Genomic DNA, 26,118 nt, shown 5'->3' with positions numbered 1-26,118 from the left:
CTTTCTCACCCCTCCCCTCCTCTCCCATCCAGAGCCTGCATCCGCTCCCTCTTGCTGCTGATTGGAAAAGGATTTCCCTGTCAATTGAAGTTATTGGTAATGAGCTTTGATGGTTAAATGAGAGTACTTTTCAGGAGCAGTTGTATTTTAATAAAAATGATGCTTGCTTGTTTCTTTCAGAAAGTACCGTTCTCGAGGTTTTGCGACTCTGCTCCTTTTCTGGCATCTTTCGTTTCGTTCAAGAGGACTTGACACTTCATTTAGAGAGCCAGGACTGCTGTCTGCGAAAGGGAGACTTTGTTGTCATCTTTCCTCCCATCTTACACCACGACCCTGAAATCTTTGAAGCTCCAGATGTAAGTAAACATCCAGCCAGCATCGCTCCTCTTAGATGCTGCAAGCACGTTCCTTCCCTCGTGGTCTCTCTTTTGCCGCCTTTTTCCAGAAAGAATTTGAGAGAGCTTAATGACTCCAGTTTTTCTTTCCAATGGAAACATCATCCTATTTACTGAGAGCTTTCCTTAAGGACCTTTCTTTCAAAGGTTTTGTGATCTATAAATAAAAATACAGAGAAACTAAACTCTAGTTTCATCAAGTGAAATGAACATTGGTACCACGATGGACACTATTCACTTTAGGCCAAAATTAAGTCTTGCCTGGCAGAGATGTGTTACAAAACCGTGGAGGGCTAGCTGTTGACAGGTCACTTAGAGAATAAACAATGGTAGACTGTTCTAAGTGTTTCCAGTGTGGGCTTGACTGTCCCAGAGTCTGATACCGTCCCTGCTTTAGTTAAGCTCTCTACTTTTTCACCTCTTACTGAAGGCATGTGCCCCTTCTTGATCAATTAGGATGGCACTGTGAACTTGAGATTGTAAAGCTGCTGCTCACGGGTGAAGCTCTGAGGGTAATTGTGTCATCTCCTTGTATTTTTTTCTGAAGCTGGAGTTAATGAATATCAAAGACTGGAAATTAATCCACCCTGGCTCATCCCTTAATACCACTTCAGAGGTTCACCACCTGCATGCAAATTGCAAGCAGTCATCTTCTGCCTCTGCTTCCCAGGGAGTCAGGTTGTTGCTGCAGTGGTTTTTATATGTAAAATGCCATGTTTCAGAGAGAAACTTCCATGCACTTTCTGAGCAGTTTAGAGCCGAACCACTTCTAAACCCAGTTTTTAAGGTGTTTGACAGCCAGGCTGGTTTAAAATCTGGTTGAATTTTGGAAATTAATTAGAAAGGGACAGACTTCAAATGCAATGAGATAGTTTGCATTTTTTTTTTAGATAGTTTCCATTTATTTCATCAGCAAAGACAAAATTTCCTAAGTGAGGGGAGAATATACATATAGTTTCTGTGTGTTTCAGAAGAGGTCTTATTTAACTAATCATGGCAAATCAGAAGGTGGCTATTAGTGAGTGAATGAACACTGTTCAGACAACAAGCTTCATCTCCACGTTTGTAAATATATATAAAAAAAAAAAATTCCACACATAGTTAGGTGTTCAATAAATAAAGCAAGTAAATAGCAAATCTTTGAAAAATACTTCAAAATTTGAAATTAGTTTCATTTCTATCTACAATTTTTAATTTAATTTCCACTTTGTATTTTTATTTTGTGATTATTCCACTGTCATTAAATTTATCATTCATGTCATGATAGTAAAATCTACATTCAAGTCATCAACAAATAATAAATGTTTCCCCAACCACAACTGTCATTAAGAATCTCTGGGCTCCTCCGCCTCTGTATCCCCAACCTTACCCCCATGAGTTAGACTCATGGGTTAGACTTTTAAGAAGTTAAACATCTTATGGAAAAACCTGAACAAAATTTTTAGTCAACCCAGTATCAAAGGTAAACATTGGAAGTGTGCTCAATTATATTTTTTCTGTTCAAAGCTAAATCACAATCCCCAAACTATACATAATAAATAGTAGTCAGAAGGGTTTGCCTCATACTCATTTGGTGGGAAGAACAAAATTGCAGTCCTGTGAACCCTGAGTTAGCATCATTAGGACAGCTCTAACTTGACTTGATGAGCATTCTATACTATTTACCAGACTTACCATTAGTTAGTTATGCCTGACTAATGTTAAAATCAACTAGCTAATTTTTGTTATGATATTGTTCTCTTGAAATTAGTTGTGGAATGGTGAAATGTGATAGCTACTGGCACAGAAAAAAAATGGTATGGGGCAGAACCAATTTTATGTGTTTGGCAAAGTCTTACATAATCATTCATTCTATAAACATTTATTGAGCACTCACTCCTCTCAGGCTCGTGGGTTGATTTCTATTGTGCTTAATAACTTAGGATAGCAATAAGTAGATGCTATCAATGCTCATAGAACAGATGCCCATCCCCAAACCATCATGTGCTAAGAGTAAGAAAAGAGAAGAAAATTCTGGAAAGTTCTGTCCTTGGTTATTTGTCACTGACAGCATTGTCCGAGGAGCTTATCAGAGGCTCATATTCCTCACTGCCTGACTTTGGTACCCTACAGATATAGGAAGACCTGGCCTTCCTTAGATACAGAAAACAACCACCAACTGTTAGGCCAAAATCATGGAGAAGATGAACTCCAGATATAATTATAGTTATTCTTGGAGAAGGTGGAGACTGAGAATCCTCAGCACAAGATGGGTTCCTCCTGACCAGTGAGGCATGGTTTCAGGATGCTCAAGCCCAAGAGACCCTGGAATATTACATTCTAAAAGTAGGCCATGTCTTTCCTCACACATCTCTCTATTGTTGAATGTCCCTCTTGACTTGTCTACTGAGAGACTCCAGTTGACCTCACAAGACTCTTAATCAGCATCTTTGACAGTGTCCCTGATTTCCACATCATTCCTCAGAGAATCTGCCGCCGCTCGCTCTGTGGCCTGTGTAGCCTGTGTTAGGGGGCACACCCCATGGGATCTTGCAGTGACTTGTTCGCTCATGTGCCCATATCCTGTAAGTTCCCGGAGGGGAGAGACCCTGTCCTCAACCTTCTGTGATTTCTCAGTGCCTGGCACGCAGGAGGGTACCCAGAGAAGGAAGTAAATAGGAAGTGCTGAGATGGGTGAGTGTTCTGAAAGTGAAATTATATTTCAGTTAAAATGTTAAATCACTGCAGAGACCGCACACTCAAATGTGTCCTGGACCTAATTAGAGCCAATAGATGAGGTGGCTTGTGTGTAAATATTGCAGTACCATTGGGAGTGGTTAAAAACTCTGGTGAAAGGACCGCCCAGGAGGCCTGTGAGATCATTTGGCTGCTTCTGAACCAACCCTCAGTTCTTACAAGCACATAGACCTTGTCTATGTAACCAAGTCATTTTTATTATTAGTTTTTTAAACTTCAAAAACAGACTTTTGGGTGAAGGTTAGAATTTTTAAATGTTTGAAAAAATTAAGGTCTAAAATGCAACGTGAACTAAACAAAAAATGTTTGGAGACGTAATTGGGCCTGTAGGCTACCAGCATGTAATCTGTATTGAGAATTATTTTTTCCTAAATGTGGGTTCCTTAGCTTATTGTGATGTTAACCTGTCAGGTGGCACTTGCTAATGTGGGAAAACAGATTGGAAAGTGAAATTTAAAACAGTGGGAGAGAACAAAGGAAACCCTCCTCCCCAGTTCTTTCTTCTTCCTTCTTTATCCATCTAAATGCCACCCAAGAAAGTCTGGATGATCTCTTAATTAACTCGGAATGGGTACCTTTTTAAATGGGTACCTTTAAAATTTTCTGAAGGCTTCCTCAAATTTATGTCAATTGTCAGCCAGAATTCTAGCCACTGGCTTTCAAGTAATTAGTAAATAGTGATGATTACTTTTCTGGCAGAATGAAGCATCCAAAAGTAGAGCCATGGAAAAAAACAAACAAACAAAACAAAAAGAAAAAAAAGAAAAAAAAAAAAAAGTAGAGCCATGGAGAAGACCAAATGTATTGGTTGGTTTCTCTGTGGAGGTGCTAAGGTATAAAGGGAAGCTGGCCCATAGGGAAGAAATAGCCAACATTTTAGATGGTGATACATTTCTATAACTAAATAGCCTCTAAAGAAGAACACAGTGAAACAAAGTAATTACAAAGCCATTGGAGTACCCCCTACCAACCCCAAAGCTCTGAGTTAATGTCATGCAAGCCTTCCCAATCTACTTCTCAGAGGTGTAGGGATTAAAAAATGATAAATGAATTTGAAAGCCCTTGAAAAAATTCTAAATTACTGTCAAAATTGTTTCATCAATATTCTTTGGATTATTGTCACTGTTATTAAAATACATAGATCATGACAAATGTGGAAACAAGTCTTAATGATTTTGTGTCTCTCAAACTGGAACAGCGATTGTGCCATTAGTACGTTTCAAGGAAACAAACCTATGTTGAGCATCTACTATCCAGAAAGCACGTTGATAGGCATAGTGGGTGATATAGATATAACAAAGGCCCCTGTCCTTAAGAGTTTATCATTTAGGGATTTGTTCTTATGATGCAGCTGTGTTCTCATAATCACGTGCTCTGTGTTGAGAGGATTTCTGCTCCGCCAGGGAACTGACACTAGCATTCCTACCATGTTGGAACCAGCAATGTGCTGGTGAACCAGCACGCTGCAAAACCCTGATTTTGTCAATTGTCATGGTGTAAATGCTCTCATCTTCACTGATTTCCTGCTACCAACGTGAAGACCCTGAACACAGTGTGGGGGAGAGATGTGTATGTACTTTCTTGCTGGTACAAACTGGCCACAGCATACCTCTGATTGGAATCCAAGTCACGGAGATAAAAAAAGAAATCTCTGTACTTAGTCATCTTGCTCCCAGGAGGTCTGGCTATAAACCAGGGCAAGTTTGCAGCCTCTTAGTCATACATTCAAAATAGTGACAGTTTTTATTTCTAGGAAGTCATATCTTTTATCTAATCCAGATTCCTAAACCCAAAATGATGAATTGAGTGAATACAAGAGCTGATCATATGGATATGAACACCTATAACTACTCCAACAAGACTATGTTTTATGCCCTTTACTTTTTAGAAATATTTTCTTGGCCATACCACATGGCATGTAGGGTCTTAGTTCTCCAACCAGGGATCAAACCCACACCCCTGCATTAGAGGCATGGAGTCTTAACCACTACTGACCACCAGGGAAGTCTCTATGCCTTTTTAAACTTTAGTGCTTCCTTCACATGCTGGAAATGCTTAAAAAAAAAAGCTGTTGACTTGAACTAAACATAAAATTTGGAGAACTCAGATTAGGGTGTTATGCAATGTTCCTCAGTCACTCAGACCCAAAATTCTTCTCTATCCAGGAAATTGTATCGTCTACCCAATCTTTATTTCTAGCACTAAATATTATACCACTTTCTATTTGTAAACATTTTCTATTTGAATATTCATCTACTCTTCATTCTCCCCGTCTTTATTTACTCATTCAATATCTCTGTTTTCTTCAAAAGCTTGAAGATTGCTTTTAAAATATACTTTATTGTCATGTATTTATTCATTAATTCAACAAACATATATGGAACCTCACTATGTGCATAGCACTCTGGTGGGGACTTTGAAAATATGGAGATAAATAAGACAGTGTGACGAGTCTCATCTCTTGGGAGTTCTTGGCTCTGTCATCTCCTGTGGGTTAGTTTCGTTTTCAGCCTGGTGACAGAATAGCTGCAGCTTTGCAGGGATCTTATTCTCATATAACCAGATCCATAGAAGGAAGAGTGATGAACCGTTTCATTGTGTCTTTCCTTCTTTTTGAGAAGGGATGTTCTCCCAGATGGCACCGTAGACTCTTCACTTGTAGCCCTGAGAGACTGGTCCACATACCCTGTCCTGAATCAGTCAGAGGCCGGAGCAGTGTGATCACCATGGTGGGTGCCTCAATAGGTCTCATACGGAAGAATGATGATAGGGAGCAACCAGTGGAGGAGTAGACAATCAGCAGAAGAGCCGTGGGGAATCTCGGTGCCTAACGCTCGTCTCTTGGGATTTCTCTCTTTTCATCCATTGAATAATACTGCATTTAATGGTCCCTTAATTGTGTAGCACTGAACTGTGATGGTAGTGTACTGCCACATGATGGATCCTGTTTTCATTGTGTTCCTGATCAAAGATCAAGGCATCTCAAGCTTCCTGACTTTTTGTTCTATGTCACTGTGACCTCAGAATCTCTGAAGTGAGACTATTACACCCCTTCTTTAAAAAAAAAAAAAAGACTATATTTCTAGCAGCTGTCACAAGCCCTTTCTAGTAACATGGAACCTGCTCAGGTTCTCCATGCCCTGGCAATGGGAAACAGACTGAAAACAAATTTTAACTCAAAAAGCTATTTATGGGGACTTTTCCAGCAGGCCAGTGGATAAGACTTCACCTTCCAATTCAAGGAGTGCAGATTTGATCCCTGATTATAGAGCTAAGATCCCACATGCCTCATGGCCAAAAAACCAAAACATAAAACAGAAGCAGTATTGTAACAAATTCAATAAAGGTTTTGAAAATGGTCCACATCAAAAAAAAAAAAAAAAAAGGCTACGTATGCCCATATTCCCTTTGAGCTTGATGGTAGCCACAGAACGAAAGAAATTGGCCTTTTCCTTTCTTGCTCCATAATATAAACAACTAAATAGGAATTTCTGTGATATTTATTGTGAGGAAATTGACTGGGAGGTGATGGAAAACTGGACAAGTGATATTACTGGTTGACTAGAAGTCTGAGGGAGTTGCATGTGTACTCACTGAAGGTGGCAGGGGAGGGGGAGGCATTTTTTTGTTGGTCACTGTGGCTTCTCAGCTGTATATCCATGTATACAGAGGAAAATCGAAATGCCATAACAGTATCTGGCTTATTTATGATATCAGCATACTATGAAGTCATAGCTCAAGCTAAATTTTCCTTCTGTATATTCTGACTTAAACTATGAGACTGACTGCAGTGAGAGCTTTTCAAATGTAAAAGTGACATCCACTGGTTTGGCATAGGCAAAGAATTCTTGAGAAGAGCATGATCTTAGATTGGTCAGTGAAAAGGAGGAAGCAGCAGTTTTGAACTCAGGCAGGCAGGCCTGGGCTCCAATAACGAAAAAAGATTTACTGAGATACAGTGCCAAGTTGTAATTCCATCTCCAGTAACAGAGTCAATGTCCACAGAGAATGTCCTTATCCATGCTACAAGGATGGACAGGTATTTGTAGGTTAGCACTGGTAGATCCTATTCAGATACATCCCAGAACTATCTATGGCAAAATATGCCTGCATTCTGATGCAGATTAATTTTCCCATTATGATCTCATCAGCTTGCAAGTTTAGGGGGCAGAAGTGGAATAGAAACTACCCACGATGTGTTTTAAAAGCTTAATTAGTTATCAAGATCAGTATCCTAGGTAAATGACAGTAAAACCAATGTTTTTAAAGGAAATGGTTTCACCGACATGAATATTGGCATTGAGCGAGAAAATTAGATCATTTGATAGATTCAGAATCTATCTGTGTACTGTGGGGTTTTTGCTATAATCTGAATGCCTTCGGTCTGACCTGCTTCTTTGCCTCTGGCTTCATAGTTCATAGCAAAGTTGTGTACTGAGCAGGTCTAATGCTAATGAGCACGGCATACAGGACAGACTTCGTTGTTGTCATGCATGCCACGTGCATTAATCTAATCAATGGTGTAATTTACCATGGGCTGAAATAAGGTCACTCAGTGTCCTCAGAAACTCAACGGAGAGTAAATTAAGATGGCGGACCAAACACCTTCCATAAACCAGTCTCATAATTTTCTGTAATAAATAATATAACTTACTTATGAAAACATATCAGAAACCAAGAGAGTTAACCCAAGGAGCACTCATTCTAAAGAGAACAGTCATAGAAGAAAGTCAATAAAACATCGAAAAGCAATCCAGACAGACTTTGTATCTTAGTGCTCTTCTTTTCTAGTGCTTAATGTGAATCTTATTATTTTATATCTGTTTCATCCAAACATAAGCACTGAATCCTAAACTCATCCTACTTGTTCATCTGTAGCAGCCTCTCTGGTCAGTGGAATTCACTATTCCCTAGTAACCATGGAGGCCTTGCCCTTCCCTTTCCACCCAACCTTGGTATTTCTGGTATCATTAAGTCGAGACCCATCTTAGAGAACAAAAGCAGAAATACTTCCTCTATTCTTAGCATAGGAAAAAAATGTTAAGAAAAGTCCTACAGAAGAGTCTGGATTTCTGTTTGATATGAGAGGAGTAAATATCTAATAACATTGGAGATTTTTGAAAGTTCATACCTGATTTGCACTTAGTTAAGTTTTATTTCCTGGTGTTTGCTGGATTGAAAGAAACCTTTTAAGATGGGCAAGGAGAGCTAGCATCCTTGTGAACTGAACTCAAACTTTTTCATGAAAAGTTTTTATTTTAACATGCTGTTTTCTTCTTTACAGGAGTTTAGGTTTGATCGTTTTACAGAAAATGGTAAGAAGAAAACTGCCTTTTTTAAAAGAGGGAAAAAGCTGAAGTATTACCACTTGCCATTTGGATTGGGAGTCAGCAAATGTCCAGGCCGATTTTTGGCAATGGTTGAAATAAAGCAATTGTTGGTTGTGCTTTTAACTTACTTTGATTTAGAAATAATTGATAATAAGCCCTTAGAACTAAACTATAGCCGCTTTTTGTTTGGTATTCCTTACCCAGACTCTGATGTTTCATTTAGGTACAAAATAAAATCTTAAGCTAAAAGGAAAGGAAAGAAATCTATCTAGAAAACTAACCTAAATGTCCTCAGTTCATCTATTTGTTTTTAATTTCTTCAAGTGTAATTGCTTTGTTTATTTTAAAAATGCCAATTTCTATTTGATCTGAGATCAGTCCCATCTGTACTTGATCACAAAACTGATCATAAAAAAAAAAGATGGTAGCATGAAAATGGACATCAAAATCAACATAATGATAAATTTAAAGTAATTTTTTAAGTTTCTACATATTGTGATTTGCAAATGTCATTGTAAGTGCGCCTTCACAGTAATAGATCTGACACTGTGGGATTTTGTTAAGTCACAAATTCTTCTATAATATGTAAAAATATACTTTATGTAATAATGGAAATTTATGCTGTAAATGAACACAGTCTAACAAATTCCAAGTTCTCAGAGAAGAAGGAAATTAAATTTCCATGAGATACACTAGATGAAAATGTTCCCTTCAAGTATAATATCAATAATATCTATATTGCTGGGGTACGTTTGCATTAAATGAGGTTTGCGGTAGATTAAATGCTTCAACTTCACTTCAATATTTAATCACCCATAAACGTACTTTATTACTTTGTATACTGTGGCTCAGTAGAACAAAATTTCTTGTTATATAAGGCTACTCATGTTCAAGTTAGATACTGATAAGATTTATCAGTATAAGAACACACAAAACCTATTATATATACAGCAATTGCCCTAGACATTAATATTAGGTTTATTGTAGGAGTAAATGTTGAGATCATTACAGGATTGATTATAGCGTTTGACTCCAGTGTAAACTGTAAGGGTTATGCCGTTTTGTAATTAACTTTCCCAAATGCTTCGATTTATGTTAGCTGAGAAACTAGATAGCAGTATTTGTTCTTGACGCCTCACCTCTTGGACTGGGATTTGATTTGTAGTGTTTGAATTACAGCATTATGTAATGCAGTATAATTCCATATGCCAAAATGTAGCATCAGCTGGATGGTTCAAAGATTGCTAATATCAGATTGCCAAATGATGGTCTGTCATTCAACTTAGGCAGGTAAATAAGCCCAGTTATTTCATGGGAACTTCTAGTTATAACTTTTAGTTATTTCATTGAAACTTCTAGTATTTCAGAAATGTGCTTTCGTTTTTGAAAAGGAAATTTATCTTTAAAATAACATTATAAAATACTGAATCGTATTTAGTAGCTAAATAGCTTTTCTAGCATCTATTTTTCTCCTTCCTGAAGTTCATGCACTAAACGCTCCTTAGTGAAGGTCTGTCAGTCAACTTTGTTTTTGCCAGTTTGACGATGCTTTCCTTTTTGTCCTCGTTCCTGCGTTTGCCTTGTTTCCTGTTTTGATATCTCATGTTGTTAAGAGGTGAACCTTCATTCGGTTTAATTGTTCAGTAGGCAGTCTGCCTGTTTTCTCTGACAGCTTTAACATGCTCTCTTTGTCTTTGATGTTCTTAGTTTCTGTTTATTGTGCTTGCATGCCATGATGTCTTTCATCAAGCGTAGAATGTTCACAGTCATCCTCTCTTTGAATATTTCCTCTTTCAGCTCTGTGTCTTGTTTATAGTCCATGTTGTTTGACCGTTTCTCCTTGTATTTTTTTTATCTCTAATTTATATTCTAGGCCATTTCTTTGGATCTTTGTATCGCTTTCAGTTTATTCTGCTCTTTAACTCATCCATTGGGTTTGTTTCTTCTGCCTTTTTATTTTAACCTCAGGTTCATAGGATTGAGTGATCACATGCCTTATACCCCTTAGTTCACGGTACACAATTATAATTGGCCCAAACAAGGCTTTATTTACTCATTCTATTCTATCCCTAATCCCTACCATTATACCCTTCCCCATCATCAGGAAATATTCTAATGTGTTTGTTTATTTGTAGGTGTTTTTATAAAACATATGTTATTATCTTGGGTGCATGTGTTTTTTAATTTTTATAAATGTCTATTCTATACATCATATTCTTCTTAATTTTTTACTAAGCACTATACTTTAAAGGTATATCCATATTACTTTATATGTATTTGATCTATTGCTTCTAACTACTGTATAGTATCTCAGAATGTGTACCCACGATGTTTCAATGCTCTATTCACCCAGTGATGGAAACCATGTTGGTGGGACAGTTAATTTGGGGGAAAGGCCAAAGCAGAACCTAAAACTCTTGCCCGCACCCATCCTCTCACTACTGCATGCCCCACCCTCCGCTCTGGGCTGCCACAAGCCCTGTTGTCAGCACCACCCGCCCACACCTGCACACACAGACACACAGTCCATGACAGCCTTCATTCTCTGAGATGCTCTAGACTTGTGTTTCATGCTCAGGTCCTTACCACCCTCTCCCTTCTATGGGGTCTCCAGAGCTGATCTGAGCCAGGGTGCCAGCCGTCAATTTGTCAGCTTTCGGAATTTCAATTCCCCTTCATCTCATAAATTTAGTGGTTACATTTTCAATTTGAGAATGTAACCTTTTGTTCCTCCTATCTGCCCGGTCATTTTTGACAGTATTTTGTTCCTTCATCATATACTCAGTATCTTCTTTCATTTTAAAACTATATTAAGAAACTTATATTCATATCTGGTATTTCCACATCATCAGTGTTTTATGGGTCTGATCCTGTAGTTTGTTTTTCTTTTAGCTCTTCCTCAGAATTGCTTGTTTACTGGACTTGTTCTTTGGAATTTTATGTCTGGAATTTTTTTTAAGACCCGAATTTAAAGTTCACACCTCCAGAGAAAATTTGTGTTTGCTTTCACCTAGCTGCTGTGAAATTAATCTCTCAAATTCAGATCAATTTAAAATTTCACCTTGAGTATTTTGAGAGGGGATGGGAAACTACATGGGCTTCCCCAGTGGCTCAGGGGTAACAAATCCACCTCCAATACAGGAGATGCGGGTTCAGTCCCTGGGTGGAGAAGAGAATGGCAACCTACTCCAGTATTCTTACCTGCAGAATCCCATGGACAGAGGAGACTAGCGTGTTACAGTCCATCGGGTCGCAAACAGTCGGAGACGACTGAAGTGACTGAGCACGCACACGTGGGAAACTGCATAGATAGGGTGGGTTCTCGCCCTAAGTCACGGAGAAGGCAACGGCACCCCGCTCCAGTACTCTTGCCTGAAGAATCCCAGGGAAGGGGGAGCCTGGTGGGCTGCAGTCCATGGGGTCGCTAAGAGTCGGACACGACTGAGCGACTTCACTTTCACTTTTCACCTTCACGCATTGGAGAAGGAAATGGCAACCCACTCCAGTGTTCTTGCCTGGAGAATCCCAGGGAGGGGGAGCCTGGTGGGCGGCCGTCTATGCGGTCGCAGAGTCAGACACGACTGAGCGACTTAGCAGCAGCAGCAGCAGCAGCCCTAAGTCAGCCAGATTGCAACCCTATGAGTAGAGATAAGCAAGAATACCCAGTCCTCTGGGAGTGAGGTTACTTCCTAGTCACTTACTGAAGATGTTGCCTCTGCAAGTTCTTGCCTTTGTGCACAGGTCTTGGATTAAACAAACACACACATGCACGCACACATGCCCCACCCCCTCGGGCTGCAACCTTTATCCTGTCCTGTCACAAAGGAGAGCCCATTCCTTTTGTACTAGGACATCTATTCCACCATATTGCCTGATGTGGAGACCTCCAGATTGTAAAATTCATCTTAGTAGCACACTTCTGTGCTGCCATAGCAGGGAGAGCACAGAAAAGCATTCCATTCTAATTTCTGCTTAATTTATAGGGAAAGGAGTTTAGAGTGGAAATATTATATAAAAGCAATGGATGGAGTATTGTGACAGGCTTAAATCTGGTCATTAAAGATTGTCTATGAATAGAACAAATGTCATAGAGAATAAGTTAAAAGACATGAAATTTAGCTATGACATAATTGATTTACTATTATCAACAAGTCACTTTGCCTCTCAGTGTTTCAGTTTCCATATTTGCAAAATAAAAATAATAAGGCCTTTGGATGCCAGGGTTCGTTATGAGGATTGAACACAGTAAGATGTGTGAACTTATTTTGAAAAGTGTAATGCAATATCCAAATGTAAAGTTGTAAGGAGATACTTTGACAATGCTGAGCCTTTTAAATTAAAAACTGTTTGTATATATTTGTTTAAGGGAAGCATTTTTTGTTATTGGTTAAATGATTATTCATTTATTCAGTCAAACATTTATTGAGCATTTCCTCTTAGATTGATACTATTCACTGGATTACCCTTCTTCAAGAACACACAGTTTATTAGAGAAAGCAATATATACCCAACTAATTGATTATAAATGTAGTTGTCATAAATTTGTCTTCCTAAAACTGTTTTAAAATTCTGATTCAACACTAGTTCTAACTGACCTCCCATCACTCATTCCAAATTAGTGTTCTGCAATGAGAAATTACTATGTGCCTAATTAGATACAACAAAACATATACATCCAGTATTGAGATTATATGTTAAAGATGTCCAAAACAAAATACAGTCACTGAGGCATCAGAATTTCTTTAAAAACTGTATTTTACGTATAGTAAAAACCCACCCTTTTCATTTTTATAGCCCTTCCTCTAAATGTCAAATTAAAGAAAATGAATGACTGGCAGTATTATTTTATATCAGTGACCAACTGAGGCACTCATTTAGCAAAAACTAAACGCTCTGAAGATATTCAGGAAAAAGCTATTTGTCACTAAGTAAACAGTGTTGGTAAGCAGCCTATTTGGGAACTTTTATCTGCCTTGTTTGGCCTTCCTGACACACTTCATTATAATTTGTCCATTTTATCATTAAGTTTGGGTCACAAATCTAAGGCAAAGGAGCTTCGATGCTCAAAATTTGCATGATTACCTCAGTTTATTTTCTTATGAAAAATAATTTGAGTAGCCTTTCTATAAGCTAATCCTTCTAATTGAACCATGGAATCTTAAAACAATTTCAAAGATCAAAGCACAAAAATTATCCAGGTTTTGATCTTAGTATAAAATAACATCAGTAATTTTAAAACAAGAATTATATGCCCTGAGAATGTACACTGATTTAACCTATTAAATTTGCCAGTATTGCAAGCCATTATTTACCGAGTTGCATTATTAGGTATTCATATTCACATACTCAATTAGGAAAAAGTTAGCAAGCCAAGATTAAGTTCCCTGTAGCATTATTTTAAATTACAGTGGGTGATCACATAAAACTCTCTAATGTTTCTATTACTTACTCTATTTCAGAGTGTTAATCTGAGTCAGTGATCATTGGTGTTGGAAATATTTGGTTTAAATGTTTACTTTGTTTATAATATTTTCTTGAGTAAGATTAATTTGTGAAAATCTCTACTGAACAATTTTTAAAAGGAGTAATTTGACAACACTTAACATTTTAAAGTATTTTTTAAGCAGAAGAGTCTCTATATTGTAAAAAGAAATCCTAAATATTTAATATTCTTGATGTTAAAATGGTGTATAGGTGGATTTATGAGGAAGCAAATTATCTTGAAAAGATATTAGGTAAGAAATGCAAATGCTTTGTAAGTCAATTTAATGTGTGTTTTTTTTAATATGCAATGAGCCAATAAACTAACTTTTAAAGCACAGGTGAATGACTGTCTCCTTATTTCCCTACTAGGAGCATGTTGGGTGACAGAAGATTTTATTACAGTTAGTAAATGATTTGGGAAACAATTTTACTGTCTGGAGATCCTCAAACCCTCATCTTTCCCCACCACATACATATAATTCTTATTTTCTCATATTTTCAATGAAAGAACATTAATTGTTACATTCAGAACATTTTTCAGTATGCACGCGTGTGTATTCAGCCACTTCGGTTGTGTCCAACTCGTTGTGACCCTATGGACTGTAGCCTGCCAGGCTCCTCTGTCCATGGAATTTCCCAGCAAGAATACTGGAGTGGGTTGCCACTCATTTCCTTCTCCAGGGGATCTTCCCAACCCAGAGACTGAACCCATGTCTCTTGTGTCTCCTGCATTGTGGGTGTATTCTTTACTGCTGAGCTACCGGGGAAGCCCATTTTTCAGTATAGTTTCACGTGTTTATGTGGGAAATAAAAACAGATACAAGAATATCAGTGACTAATAGGTTTTTAAACTTTATTTTAATGAGGTTGACCTTGCTAGGCTGCTGTTCTTAATAATAGATTATGATTACAGACTATGATTCTGTGGAGAGATGTATAAGAAAACAAGAATGGGAGAGAATCTGTTTCTCTCTACACAAAAGAGACGTGGTCTTTGTTTTCTGTAGATCACTTTATCACAGATAGTGAATGAAGTTGAGTAATATTTGGACAGTATTCTGTGTATTCACGAGATGAAATGCTGTAAATAAAACACAGAACACAGAAGAGTGTTGATGAAATGTGGCTCCTTCAGTCACCATACATACAGCGCTTCTCTGGGACTCTTGGCTTTCCTAAGGAACAATTCATTCATGTTTTAAAGGACTGCCTTGGACTCTGAGGGTGTTTCTGTTCATTGGAACTAGGCAGTTCAGTATGGTTGAACACTTAGGGTCAATTATGTCGTTAAATGGACAATCTATGAAATCATCATCTTGGCTTTCAGTTTTACTCTAAAACACACTTACTAAATAAACAATAATTTTGCAGAACTGTCTGGCATTATCCATGGTCATGTGGGGTAATACTGTGCATTTTCTACTCAGGATATAGTTGAATAGGGGGAAAAAATACTCAATGGCTATGCTGGATAATTTTTAATGTGATACAGTTTTTTGTTAATTTTTTGAGGTATAGCTTATGTTCTTAATTCCTAACTGTATTCACTTTTATAAGGAGAGACATGATATACTGCAGACTATCTAGAAAGTAAATATTTAGAAATAAACTCATGAGATATTTTATTTCCCTTACAATTTATGTTCTGTGCTCATGGAAGAAGCTAGGGTGATGGAAGTAACAGTTAAAGGTACTAGTACCTAATGGTTTGTCATTGGGTCAAATTTAAACACTTATAAAGCACATATTAACTGGTGATTCTTACTTGTTTGCAAGAGAACGTTCACTCCATATAACTTTTATTTCTAAGAACTAACCATTATAGTTCACATGAAATGTATGTCATCATTACATGACAACACACATTTTTAAGTAAATGATTTTGTCTTTGAGATTCAAATGACTGTTTAAATGAAATAGACTTTCATTCCATAATTTCTAAGAACTGGCCAATATATTTAAAATTTTATAAATGCCTTTGTTTTATACTTTAGATGGAATATTTTTGAGGTATTTGAAATCACTTTTGAAATTTTAAATCTAAAAGCATACAAGAAGTAGTACTTTCTCCAAAATTCAGTATTTTTTAACTTTATTTTTAACTAATTTTAGACTTACAAGGAAAGCTATAAAAATAGTATTCATTTTTTAAAAACAAAGTCCTCAGACTAAACAATGCAGGACTCAGCCAGTTGAAGATCTTAGTTAATCCCTGACCTTTGGAGATGTTTATCCACAGAAGGGCAACGCACAGAAGTAACACCAGAGTGGCAGAGGTAATTTGAGTTTGTGTTCCACCCAGATCCTCCATAGTTCAAATCAGTGTTTTGTTTTCATAAAAAAAAAAATAATTTTTCTAAGTTGTAAAAAGAGCTAACTTTGTTGAATAATTCCAGATTTTTCTTAATTTCACTTTCTCAAGAAATCTGCACTTTAAAGAATTGTATTTGCTTGATGCTTCTGCAGTAGAAAATGTAAATTATTCACTGCTCCTGCTTTCTGATACATTTATAGATTTAATAGAGTTCCTTTCCTCCTTCATGGCTGTTTATGTTTCCGTGGAGGCCTGGTTAAGAAAATCTTTTTTTTTTTTATGGAAGTCTTAGATGGAGGGGACAAGCTGCACTTAGCACTTGAATTTTGACCATAGCTCTCCAGAAGGAGACTATACGTGGCAAATGCAGCTACACTTGCTTGAATAGACAGTGCATGATTTAATGTTTTAACCAGTTGGGTACATAATCTCAGTCTCGCTCACAATAAGAAATTATTTGTCTTCCATTTCCTAAGAGGAGATAAGGATATTAACAAAGAAATCCTTATACCAAGTTCTTCAATAATTGCCAAAGCAGAGTAAATGCATAAAATGAGGTTAGGCCATGAAGCATTTTTATGTCTAAAACTAAATTCTCATTTCTAAACATCCCTATTAACATAGCAGATTTGAGTTGCAACCATCCTCCTAATAAAGTTATGAAATCTTTAAAATTGGGAAGCATTTGTAAATAATGGGTCCTTTAAATATCCCTGAACTTTATTCTAAAACTTATAAAGAGAAATAATAATTGTTTTATATAACCACTGATACCATTTTAGCATTTGATGAAGATGTTAATTTATGGTTGGTTAGCAGTTTATGGCTGTCATTAGTTTTTCAGTTTGGTCCACATTAGAAATCTATTTTTCTTTTTTATTTTAATCTGAGACAATTATATAAAGATATGGTTATGTTTTATCTAAAATGTATCATTCTAGTGTAGCATTTCAAATTATTCACAGATCATAGTTCTTATATGTGCATATATGAATTTAAAAATACAGCAATAAAATGCTTGAAACAGATCATAAATTTGCTTCATATTTTATTGCATCTCTGAATCAGGTTGAAAAGACAAGGGCAACTATGGTCTTTGGGAGAGAATTAACTCTTTCCCAATCTGGGGAGGAAAATGGTATCACACTGTGCATAATTAAAGCCAGCTCCCCATCAGAGCATCCTGGTGACTTAGGTAGGCTTGTCCATCACAAATTGGAAGCTAGGTCTGCGGGTGGGTGGTAACTGCAAAATCCTCTTTCCCTTTGCAGTCTAGCCTTCCCAGTCCAGTCATTTCTCTTCCAAAGCTCCTAATCTGTGTTTCCGTACAGTCGGAAGGAGGGGACACAAGGGAAAGGGCAGGAAAGCGCTACATGCACACTCACATGCGCTTAGGGTACCTGATGGTTTTGCAATAGTCCAGAAGTCTCCTGGATTATGTTAAGACGAGTCATTTAGGAAAAGTGGTAGAATTTAACTAAAATCGAGCTTCAGGGAAAGCGAGCTAATTTTCTTTGCCTGGCTGGGAAGAGATGAGGTTCTTTGGGGTTTAAAACTGAGGTGCTTTCGCAGAATTCCAGGGTTTGGCTGGTCTGTGGGTGCTTCTTATAAGCCAGGAATCTTCCGGTGAACTCACCAGGCGATGGCGGGTGCAAGGGACACCCCGATCCTAGTGCCTTCCCTCGAAAGAGTGGAGGCAGAGCCCTTGAAGTTCCCTTTCTATCCCTAGGAACGTGGGGGCTGAATGGCCTTGCGCCCCACAGGAGGGGCCCAGAACTTCAGCCAATCCAGGGATGCTCTGCTGCTGTGGAGCCCAGGTCCCTCCCGGGGCGCAGCCAGAGCAGCGCAGGGGCACACGTTGCGGACATCATTTGGTCTGCAACACTGGGCTGGCCTGCGGGAAAGCCGCTCCCTCCTTCCTCCTGCCCTCCCAGGTCCCCAGCACAAACACTGGCCCTGACCCTGGCCCCGGGGCGGAACAGACACCTGGTTACTTCGCACAGTCTACAGAACCCTGGTTCTGATAAACACACATCAACTGATCAGAAAAGCCAGAGATCCGGCAGGGAGAGAAGAAACTCCTGTCCTGAGAACTGTTTGTTTGTTTTTTCCTCTTAAGTTACCTTTTCTCGGTTTTCCTTCCTGTTTCCTTCTCCTATGCCCAATGTCTGACTTAAAAGGCCAACTTTAACCAGCAGCTCATTGGCTTGGCAGATCCAGGGGCATCCAACTTTGTAAGCGCCAAGGCAGAGCTCGAAAAGGCGCGACTCATTTATGGTGCCCACACAACAGAAAATGTTCATTCATGTAAAGTTGCTTGGCAAGTGATTAATTTAGTCTGACCTGCGTTGTAATTAAAAGAATGCTTTTGTTTCCGACGTTTGTTTCGCAATTTAATTCTGTTTAGAGGCAACATTGTCTGGTTGTCCCACCCCATCCCCCACTTCCCCACTGCATTACACTTTCATCAAAGGTTTTTACTAAGGAGCCTCTTCTGGGCAGGACTCATTACCTTCCCGCCTGTCACCAGAGCACGCTGGGGTCTCCGCTCAGCGCGTCTCCGCCCGGCAGAGCCGCCACTGTGTGTTGCGAACTGGGAAGTGATCTCTCATCATTATTTTTCAAAGTCTGGGAAGTGTATTATCCTTTTTCCTAGTGGTAATTAGTTACCATAGCATCTAATACGTAAATGTGCCCAGAGCACACCATTAACAGTTAAACGGAGGATTCAATTTAACACATGATTATATCTTTCATAAGTCATTACATTGGAAAAGTCAATGCCACTCAGGCTGGAACAATCTCAGGGTCCCGGGCGCGGAGAAAGGTTCGGTTCCGGCGTCAGGGCCAAGAGCGCTTGGAGACGTGAACCGGTGAGCCTTGGCCCTCCCCAGTGAGCTGTTGGCAGGAAGGATGGTGCTGGGTACGACAGGAGGGAGCAAAAATTTAAGCGCAGCACGGGGTCTTAGAAGGGATGCCCAGCTGCAGAGAATGAGAGCGCATCGTTGCGCGCGCGCTCAGACAAGCGCGCGCGCACACACTCATGCGCGCGCACACACACACTTACGGGCACCGCAGAGAGGGAGGAGGGTCTAACTAGTGAGCTCTCCGAAGATGATCATTTGCGGGTTCTATAGGAGGGAGTCCACGAAGAGCCCCAGAGCGCTTAATTCCTGTAGGTGCCCAATGTCAAATTGGAGATGGGATCTAAATAGGAATTCGAAATTAGAGAAAGATATTGAAGTTAGACACTAGAGAAGGAAACCGGTGGAATAAAAGGCCAAGTGAGATTCTGGTTCCTCGCTCACTGTCTCGGCCTACAGTCAGTTCTCTAAGAAACTCAAGCAGCCGGAATCCTTCCGGCGGCGCACTCCCCGCAGAAGCACCCCAAGGCGCCGTGGATGCAGGCTCTGAAGCTGACCAAAGTACTCCGACAGACGCCGCCGTTTTAGGGGCCAGGGTCTCTGTTCTGGCCCAAGGGTACTTCAGCAAGATCACCCTGACCCTTTGGTGCTCAGTCACCCAATCCTGAAGTGGATGCTGCGCAATGGGAAGACATCTGGGGCCAGAAGTGTGTGCACCAACTTTCCACCCTGGGCTGAAAATACAGGAGTCCAGCGGGCCTCGGAAAGCGGCCCAAGGCTTTGCCAAGTGGGGGAAGAATTGTCTCTTCAGTCAGTGGTTTCCCCTCCCTAAAAACTGCTGTTGAAGAAACTTTACAAAGGTTGGCTGAGGGCAGGGAATTCCACCAGTAAATCACCGAAAAGTCCTCTCTTGTTCCTTTCAGCTGTCCCCCATTTATTCCTAGAACTCAGCACTGGTCAAATCCTGTATTTGGAAAGAGAATTTATGTGTCTGAAATTAGCAAAATGAAACTAAATATTATTAACCCTATTATTTGCATAATAGCTCATATTTGTCTGACATTTATCCTCTCCTTTCCCCCACCCCCATCCATTTCCAGTTTTTTCGGACAAAGTTTGGAGATTGAGTTATTAAAGGAGTATGAGGACGGTGAGTATTTCTTTTTCCCCTGAAGTTCAAGATTTCTTATTTGTACTATTTCTAATCAGAGTTGAACATCACAGAGGTTACAGAGAGTATATTAAGGAGGTCCTCTTAATAATGAGAACTATTAAGCAGTAAAATCCTGCAACAAATATGTCCTCTACAATGTTAACATGCAAAATAGAAAAAAAAAAAAATTCGACTGATGGTGGCTCTGGTTAATTCCTAATCAGAATGATGGACAGCCGGGCCAGAACAATACAAACTAATGGCTGTGTTGCTGAGCACTTTACCCCTTGATTAAAGACACCCAATTATGGCGCAGAACAGTGTCGTAATTATGTTTCTTAATCACATCCAGGAGGTTTAATTGCCTTAACGATGTGTTTCATTAAATGAATTTAGGTATTATAGTCGACAGTTTTCATACACAGTTGTTTTCAAATTAACATAATATTAGACATCGTCATGGAAATTGTTTTAATAATCATAATTAGACGCACCCAGGCTTTGTCTGGTAAATGCTGAGAGACGGGGCTTCTCCTGCCTGGGGGCTGCCCTGGTCTCTTCCCTCCCTCTACCCCCACTCCCAGACTGGGAGGGCTTCAGCTTCAAGGCCCTTTGCTGTGATGTTTTCTGAAAAGTTACAGGTTCTGATTAATCTTTTTTGATGGCAAGTGGAGCAGAAAATATCCTCCCTCACCCCCTACTAAGTTTGATGGCATTTAGGGATATCATTATGAGCTGAGACTATACAGACCAAAACGCAATCAGCAAACTGCCTATAGAGGAAACACTCTTAACTTCACGACCACCATCTCTATAACCTTCACCACAATAAAAATAAAACCTTCTAAATGTGAGGGCATTAGGAAAGCCCAAATACAAGCCTATACAGCCATTCTTTAATAGAATCAATGCCCAACCCAATCCAAACATAGTCCCTACAAATCTCATTAACAAGCAACACTAGTACATTGTAAAAATCTCTATGGACATTGTTTACACATATCATTCAACCTGGTTGACTCTTTGATCACACAAAAAAGGGGAAAGCCACAATAGAATGCATCCTCAGAGAATCCAAATTCATCTGTTTTCCTTGGCTTTCTGGAAGTTGGAGATAGAAATTTTTGAAATAAGAACTCTTTAAGAAACTTTACTCTCTCTGATGGGCCTTGGTGCCATTAGTTAACAATGCCATACAAAGTGGGAAAAGATTTCCAGGGAGAGAAGGGCCTTCAAAGTTCATGCCAGCAGACAGGAGCTCTAGACCTCCTCTGTGTCTCATCACTGACCCCATTTCTCTCTCCTCCAATGACCAGGCCCAGCCATCCTCTTTTAACAAGTAAACAAGTGAACAAGGGCTGCTTCTAATTGCATATCCCTGACAGAACTTTAGTTTCACCTTCTCTAAAACTCCTTTCTTTCTTGTTACCTTTCAAGCAAAGAGTTACACAGAAAAGAGGTGATGGCTCCTTCCACAAAGCACAGCATAATAAAATGTTTGATCAAAATATTTTAATAAAGATTCTTTCTGACATAGATACACATACAAATGGTCGTACATAGCTGTCATAGTCTGATTGACCTATTTAATATATATATCATTCTTTACACATCCAAAACCCGCCAAGAGATCCATCACAACTCCCCACTCACCATCCAACCTGACAAACTGAATTTGTATTATCTGCAAGGAGTGGAAAATAGCAGGACTCCATTTTTTAAAAAAGGTTTTCTGGATTTTCATAGGCTAGAAAGGCAGGCAAACAGCCATGCAAACTAAAACTGAAAGCTCGCTTTGGGTAAATAGCTTCTTGCTCTTCCTTAGTTTTATTTTATTTCTTTTTAATTGTTTTTTAGAAAAATAACAAAGAATATCACACCATAGGCAAATCAAACCAGTCTTTCAACTTAAATAATTCTCCACAGTTAAAATAACTTATATATGTACACATATATTAAAAGCAATTAAATTAGACCTTTTAAAAATGCACAGCACAGCCTGGAAAAAGTATTTGTTTAGCATGTTCTTACTTATAGGATCTATTGCTGTGATCTTTCCTTTTTAGAATGCAAAAGAGTTCCCTTTTGGAAAAAAAAAAAGAGATCAATTCATTCATCAATTAAGAATACACCTTTCCTGTAATTTTTGGACTGAAGCAATTTATTAAAGCTCAATTTAAATACAGGGATGATGCAACTGAAGATATCCAGGTGACCTTTGATAAACCTAAGCAGCTCAGATACATCAATATGTCTCTTCATACTTGTTGGCAAATAAACCCTTTTAAACACTTGGCACACAATATAAGTTAATCTATAAAACAGAATTTTAGAGGCATTAAAAAAAATCTGCACATAAGACCCCATGACCTTAACATATGATAAATACTGTTGATGTGGAAAGGTCATTGATGAATAACAAATAAATACCATGAATCGTTAATACATCATTGCAGAGTGGAAAGTAACAAGGTGCACATAAATATTTTTAAATGCAGTTTCTTTCAGCCACAGTCAGTTTTTTTATATCACTCTTGCCAAAACTTTTGAGCATTTTCACAGGATTAAAGTTCAGAGACAATAAAAAATACAAGTCTTTCATAGCAACGTGTCTCTTTCTGTTGTTTTTGTTTTTTTTTTTTCACTTAAATAAATCTACATTTCAAGTTTTTCTCCTGGCTCAGAATCAAAATTTATTTTCAAGTGCCCTTTCTGATTTGTCTGAATGAATATTCCGTCCCACAAGCCACCCAACCCCGGACTCCTCCTTTCCCCCTCAGCACTAGCCAAATTCACAATTATCAGTAGGATTACTGTTTTGCCCTGGAATACCCTCCACGCTTAATAACGACTACTTCTCAACTTGTTTTTTAACCTTAAAGGCAAACTGCTTCCTCGCGGTCTAGGCTGCCACCAAAGTTGCCACTTTCCGAGGAAAAAATAAAGACATCTATCCTCCATACCAACTTCACCTCACTCCCCACCCCAAAGACCAAGATTCTGGGGTTGTCGAGGCCAGAAGTCCCGAGTGTCTCTGATACTTCTCAGTTCTCGCCTCCGCTTTGTCTGTTCTGCAAGTGCTTCACAACTACGAGAGGACCAAATAAAAGGGGTGGTGAGCAGCTGTGCACTGTCCTCTAGCTTTGGGGTCGGCCTGGTGTTTTTCGGGGCGGGGTGGTGGTGGTGGTGGTGGTGGTGGGTGGGTGGGGGGGTATGTTTAAGGCTTCTCCGTGCACTGTTTGCAGAGGCTGGAGGAGACGCTATTGAACAGGGCGCACTTCTCCGGGCAGGAGGCGGCCGGGGGCAGCCCGGCGCTGAACGGGTATCCGGCCGCCTGCTCGTAGGCGCCAAGCGCCGGGTGCAGGGCAGCGGCCGCGGCCGCCGCCGCCGCGGAGCTGGGCAGGGAGGCGGCGGAGATGGCCTGGCCCTGGTTGAGGTAGGCGACGAGGCGCCGCATCTCCTCCAGGGCCTGCGCCTGCATGAGGATGTAGTTCTTGGCGAGCAGCAGCGTGGCGATCTTGGAGAGCTTCCGCACCGAGGGGCTGTGCGCGTAGGGGATCACCGCGCGCAGCTCGTCCAGCGCGTCGTTCAGGTCGTGCATCCGCCGGCGCTCGCGGGCGTTGATGTTGAGCCGCAGCGCCTTCTGCTCTTTGGATTTCTTGCTGCCGCCGCTGCCCCCGCCGCCGCCGCCGCCGCTACCCGCGCCGCCGCCGCTGCTCGGGGCCCCCGGGGGGGCGCCGGCGCCGCCGTGGAGGAGGGCGTTGGAGCAGCCCTCGGCCGCCTTGGTGCCGCCGCCTCCCGCGCCCGGGGAGGCCCGCGGGTCGCTGCCTCCGGGCCGCAGCACCAGCTCGCAGCGGCCGTCGCTGTCGTCGTCGGGGCTCTGCTCGCCGCCGCTGCTCTCGGCCACCGAGCCCCGGCCGGCGCTCTCGCCGTATTTGAGGCACAGGGCCGCCCCGGCCGGCAGGCTGCTCAGGCTGGGGTCGCCCCCCACGCCGGCGGAGCCCACGAGCAGCCCGGGGACGCCCACCCCGCCGCCGCCGCCGCCTCCCGCGCCGCCGCCTCCCCCGGGCGGCGGCAGCAGCAGCCCTGCCCCCTCGGGGTCAGCCGGCTCGAAGCAGCCGAGGGGCGACGACGAGGAGGACGCCGGGCGCTCCCGGGGCGGCGGTGCCAGGGACAGGTCCATGCCCGGGGGCGTGGAGCGGAAAGCCGCCTCCAAGCGCTTGGCGGCGGAGGCGCTCAGGCTCTTGTGCAGGTAGAGGTCGTCTTCGCCCGCGGCGGCCGCGCCGAGGTGCAGCCCGCGCTCCATGGTCCGGCCCCGGCGCGCAGCCCGGGCCCGCCGCCGCCTCCTGGGCTCGAGAGTCGGGCGGCGCCTCAGACGCGCCCGAGCCGGTCTCCGGGGCTGGTACGCGCGTCGGTCCCGGAGCTGCTGGCAGCCCTCTCCCCTTCTTTTTCTTTTTCGCCTTCCCCCGCGCTCGCCGCCTCCTCTTCTTCTTCTTCTTCGTCTCCAGCCGATGGTGCTGGCTGCTGGGGCTCACCATGGGCCGCGGCCCCGCATGGTGGGAGGGTGGGCGCGCAGGGTGTGGAGCCGCCGCCGCCGCCGCCGCCGCTCTGAGCCCAGCCCCGCGCCTCCTCTCCGCACCGTTTATCTTGCTTGGATTCACCTTCAAGAGATTTCCGGACCCATCAACCAGCCGCCGCCACAGACGGGGGAGTCTTTTACATCATTATCTCTGAGTAGGTTATTATGAAGAAGAGTCGCCTGTTGGGACAGCGCTTTCTACCCAATCAGGTTAACGTTTTAATTAATAGGATTAAAACGGTAACAAACAATCGCAGGCGCTATCTGGCCGCGAGTCTGAATAGTTTCATTTCCCAGGTCTGAAGACAGGCAGCAGCTAGAGCTTTATAAAAGGCGCCTGCTCCATTATTCTGCCTGCCATCTGTATACACAGCTTAGCGCATATGTTTGCAAGGCGCTGGGTCCTGTTAGTAACCCAACAACTGCCTTTAGCTTGACATGTGTGGCGACTTTCACTCATCAATGAGCACACTAAAAGCCCTACTTAGAGTCGACGATGTTCTTTGCTCCTTCAGAAAATTGTAGATCGGCGGCGAAGCCTGGGAGTCCAGGGAAAAGCAGACGCCCCCCCTCCCCCCCGCAACCGCACCCCGTCCCCCCCCGCCCCCCGCCCTTCTCGCCACTGCTGTCTTATTGCTACATGACCCTTCCGGGGGAGACTGATACTCCACTCCTGTTCATAGGATGACTCTGATCTGGATTTGGATATGGGACTTTGGGGGGGGGGGGGGCCACGGTGTCTCCGCTGGCTTGCCCTAAATTCACCCAAGATTCTTAGCTAGTAAAACAGCAAAGCAATCGCCCCCCCTACCCCGCCCCAACACACCGCCTTATTCCGCCCCCGCCACTATGCTCCCTGCCCATTTCCTACCCGGATTGGGCCCGGGGAGGGGTGGGGGGAGTGCAGCCCATTAGATTTTTTGTAAAGGTGGTGGTGGTGGGGGGTTACTTTCGCAGCCGCCTCCAAACCACGGCTACAGTGATGGTGATGATGAAGCACACGATTTCCTAACCAGGAAGAAACTGATTGCTCAAACTTCCCTCCAGATTAAAATCCAGTGGTTTCAGAATAGTCAGCTTCAACGGGGGTCAAACCCTCTCACACACTAAGTGGGACATCAGTGCATATTTATTTACCCGGAAACGTCGCCTCCAAGGCTAGGAAGCCATTCAGGGACAACTGGGTCTGCCTCGATTGTTCTTGGAGAGAGAGGAAGCCGAAGTGTGGAAACAAGTGCTGCTCCCCGGATGAGAAACGGGACT

The 26,118-nt window shown here is 41.5% G+C and overlaps 2 protein-coding genes across 2 annotated transcripts in view; one reads left to right on the top strand and one right to left on the bottom strand.

The window, feature by feature from the left end:
* LOC133042622 (cytochrome P450 7B1) overlaps window positions 1-14,280 on the top strand; it is a 172,646-nt gene extending 158,366 nt beyond the window's left edge. Inside the window, exons 5-6 of the mRNA XM_061123388.1 lie at window positions 181-356; window positions 8,416-14,280. Of these exons, the coding sequence (XP_060979371.1) occupies window positions 181-356; window positions 8,416-8,703 (464 nt within the window). The 3' untranslated portion in view covers window positions 8,704-14,280. The remainder of the gene's footprint in view (window positions 1-180; window positions 357-8,415) is intronic.
* A 9,213-nt stretch (window positions 14,281-23,493) lies between these two features.
* Window positions 23,494-24,582, bottom strand: BHLHE22 (basic helix-loop-helix family member e22). Its single transcript, XM_061122820.1, has one exon. It carries the CDS (start codon window positions 24,580-24,582, stop codon window positions 23,494-23,496), a length of 1,089 nt encoding a protein of 362 aa, XP_060978803.1.
* Window positions 24,583-26,118: the final 1,536 nt, after the last annotated feature.

Source organism: Dama dama, chromosome 21, assembly GCF_033118175.1.
Source record: "Dama dama isolate Ldn47 chromosome 21, ASM3311817v1, whole genome shotgun sequence".
Classification (NCBI taxonomy): Eukaryota; Metazoa; Chordata; class Mammalia; order Artiodactyla; family Cervidae; genus Dama; species Dama dama.
This window is presented reverse-complemented; position numbering and strand designations above follow the sequence as displayed.